The sequence below is a fragment of the Malus domestica genome, chromosome 05, assembly GCF_042453785.1.
Source record: "Malus domestica chromosome 05, GDT2T_hap1".
Taxonomy (NCBI): Eukaryota; Viridiplantae; Streptophyta; class Magnoliopsida; order Rosales; family Rosaceae; genus Malus; species Malus domestica.
Window position 1 is genome coordinate 23,580,662 of NC_091665.1, and position 2,408 is coordinate 23,583,069.

Here is a 2,408-nt window from a genome sequence, read left to right on the forward strand (position 1 = left end):
TAAGTATTTTCTTGTCATTTTTGGAACGTCAATAATGTTTTATTATGTTAGTAATGAAACTTCATTTTCAGCATATATATTCTGGTAAATATATATGGGTGCATCCGTTCTGATTATATGTCTTTCTTTTTCCCGATTATCCTAGTTAGGTAAACAAGCATATATAGCATCCCATTGAATCCCGGATCCTTTGTTTGGGTCGGCAACAATCAGGAGGCCAGCCAAGCTTTTTGGTCCATGCAGCTATCATGAATTAGTGGAATGGAGAGGGTTCGGTGGGTAATGGTGACCAATGCAATTTCAAGACTTCAGTTTAATTTGTTTTTGGTGTTTTTCCGAAGAAGGTATACCTTTCTGTTTTGGATGGCAAAGTTAATTAATTTATGTTTAATTTGATACGACTTTTATGCTGGCCTTTTTTTTTTTTTTTTTTTTTGCTCCTTTAGTGTGCAGTCCTTGAATTTCAATATTTCCCCCTTTTAACTCCCTCTTAAAATGATTACTTTTTTCATGTTTTTTTGGAGAGATTCAATAAGGAGTAGTTTCAAATTATTGTATTCAGTGAGTAATTTCAAGTTATTGTATCTAGTTGACTATTCTACTACCTTTTTTTTTTTTTTTTATGCAAATGGTATTTTTTATTTTTGAGTATAATGATATGTTTTATATTAAGAAAATAGGAAGTTTGGCTAAGTCACACAATGGGCAATACCTAATTTAGTAGTTAATTCGTCATCTACGAGATTCGAATTTAAAACATCTCACTTACAAATAAAGAGAAATACCACCAAACCGCCTTATTAAGTGGAGAAGAAGAAAAATCATATTTCAGATCATGGATGAAAAAAATAAATGTTGTTAATTATTTTTGTTCGTGTTTGTTATTCTTGATAACACATAAAATGGCCAGCTTTAGGATTTGAAATTGCAACCTAGCTTAATATTTATAATCCTCGCCGATGAAATTACAAAATCTGTCCAAATTATAAGGTCCAAGTCCAACCGTACCAGATTGTGATTTTGACTTTCTTTGTTTCGGTGGAAATCTCAGACACACTAACCGGTCAAAGAAAGTAGTTGGCCCCATCATGAACAACTTGTACCTTATGAACAAAAAAAAATGCAAAAGGAATTTTATCGTTTCGTAGCGTTTTTATTTGATAATACAATAATGTAAAGTGTATTTACATAATATTATATTACTGAATTGTAATGAGTAGTAATAACCAACCAGCGTCAATTTTTTAAAAAAAAAAATTTCAATGTATCTGGTACATAAAACATAAGTTATATATCTTTATATAAATGGAAGAGCAGTTGAAAAAAAATAATTTTCTTATACTTACATAATAACATGACATACAACTCGGTGTTCAGAAGACATTGTAAACTCTCTTTTTTCCTGGGCCCCACTTAATATCTCCTTAAGACTTCATGTGGTAGCTTACCTGCCCTTGAGTCCTCTCGCATTATTTAACCTTTTGCAAACCCAAAGATATCCCACACAAACCCAACAACCTCCTCAATTAGACATCGACTTCTTCTTCCCTAGAAAACAAAAAATGGCAAACGCAGCCGTGACTGTGATGCTCATGCTCATCATGGCCGTCGTAGCTGAAACCACCGAAGGAGCTCAGAGCAGCTCCACACAACCCAAGTGGGCCAAGAAGCTCAAGACAAGGAAGAAAACGACGTCGGAGACAGTGACCAACCTCCAATTCTACTTCCACGACACAGTCAGTGGGAAGAACCCAAGTGCCGTCCGTGTAGCGCAAGCCCCAGAGACCGAGAAGTCCCTCACCCTTTTCGGAGCTCTGCTCATGGCAGACGACCCGCTAACCGAAACGCCTGACCCGAAGTCCAAGCTCGTGGGCCGGGCGCAGGGGATGTACGGGTCATCCGGGCAGCAAGAGTTTGGGCTTACTATGGCCATGTGCTTCGCGTTCTGTGATGGCATGTACAATGGGAGCTCGATCAGTATTTTTGGTAAGAACTCGGCTATGAATCCGGTTCGGGAGATGCCGGTAGTGGCCGGAACCGGCGTTTTCCGGTTGGCGAGGGGTTATGCAATTGCCAAGACGCATTGGTTTAATACTATGGGTGATGCAATTGTTGGATACAATGTCACTCTAATTCACTAGAGCTAGCTAGCTAGTACACTTACGAGATCTTTCATATATATATATATATATTCATATATAGTTTGCTTTTCTTTGTTGGTTCAATTAAACTTTGAATTCCTAGTTTCTGGTTTGCTTGATTGTTGAGCGTGGTATGTTCTTGGAGTTCTAGTGCATCTTACGAGATCTTGGTTTCTCCTCGTTACCATTTGGTTTTAGGTGATCGGTTTACTGATTTTATTATGTATGTTGTGTATTAGACATAATAAGAGTAATTATCTCTAATAA

At 37.1% G+C, this 2,408-nt stretch overlaps 1 protein-coding gene across 1 annotated transcript; it reads left to right on the top strand.

The window, feature by feature from the left end:
- The first annotated feature begins 1,444 nt into the window (after positions 1 to 1,444).
- On the top strand, positions 1,445 to 2,408 carry LOC103420055 (dirigent protein 23-like). Its single transcript, XM_008358118.4, has one exon. The coding sequence runs from the start codon at positions 1,563 to 1,565 to the stop codon at positions 2,139 to 2,141; it is 579 nt and encodes a 192-aa protein (XP_008356340.1). The 5' UTR covers positions 1,445 to 1,562; the 3' UTR covers positions 2,142 to 2,408.

Coding starts and splice junctions, on each gene's coding strand:
- LOC103420055 (XM_008358118.4), top strand. CDS start 1,563: ATGGCAAACGCAGCCGTGACTGTGATGCTCATGCTCATCATGGCCGTC.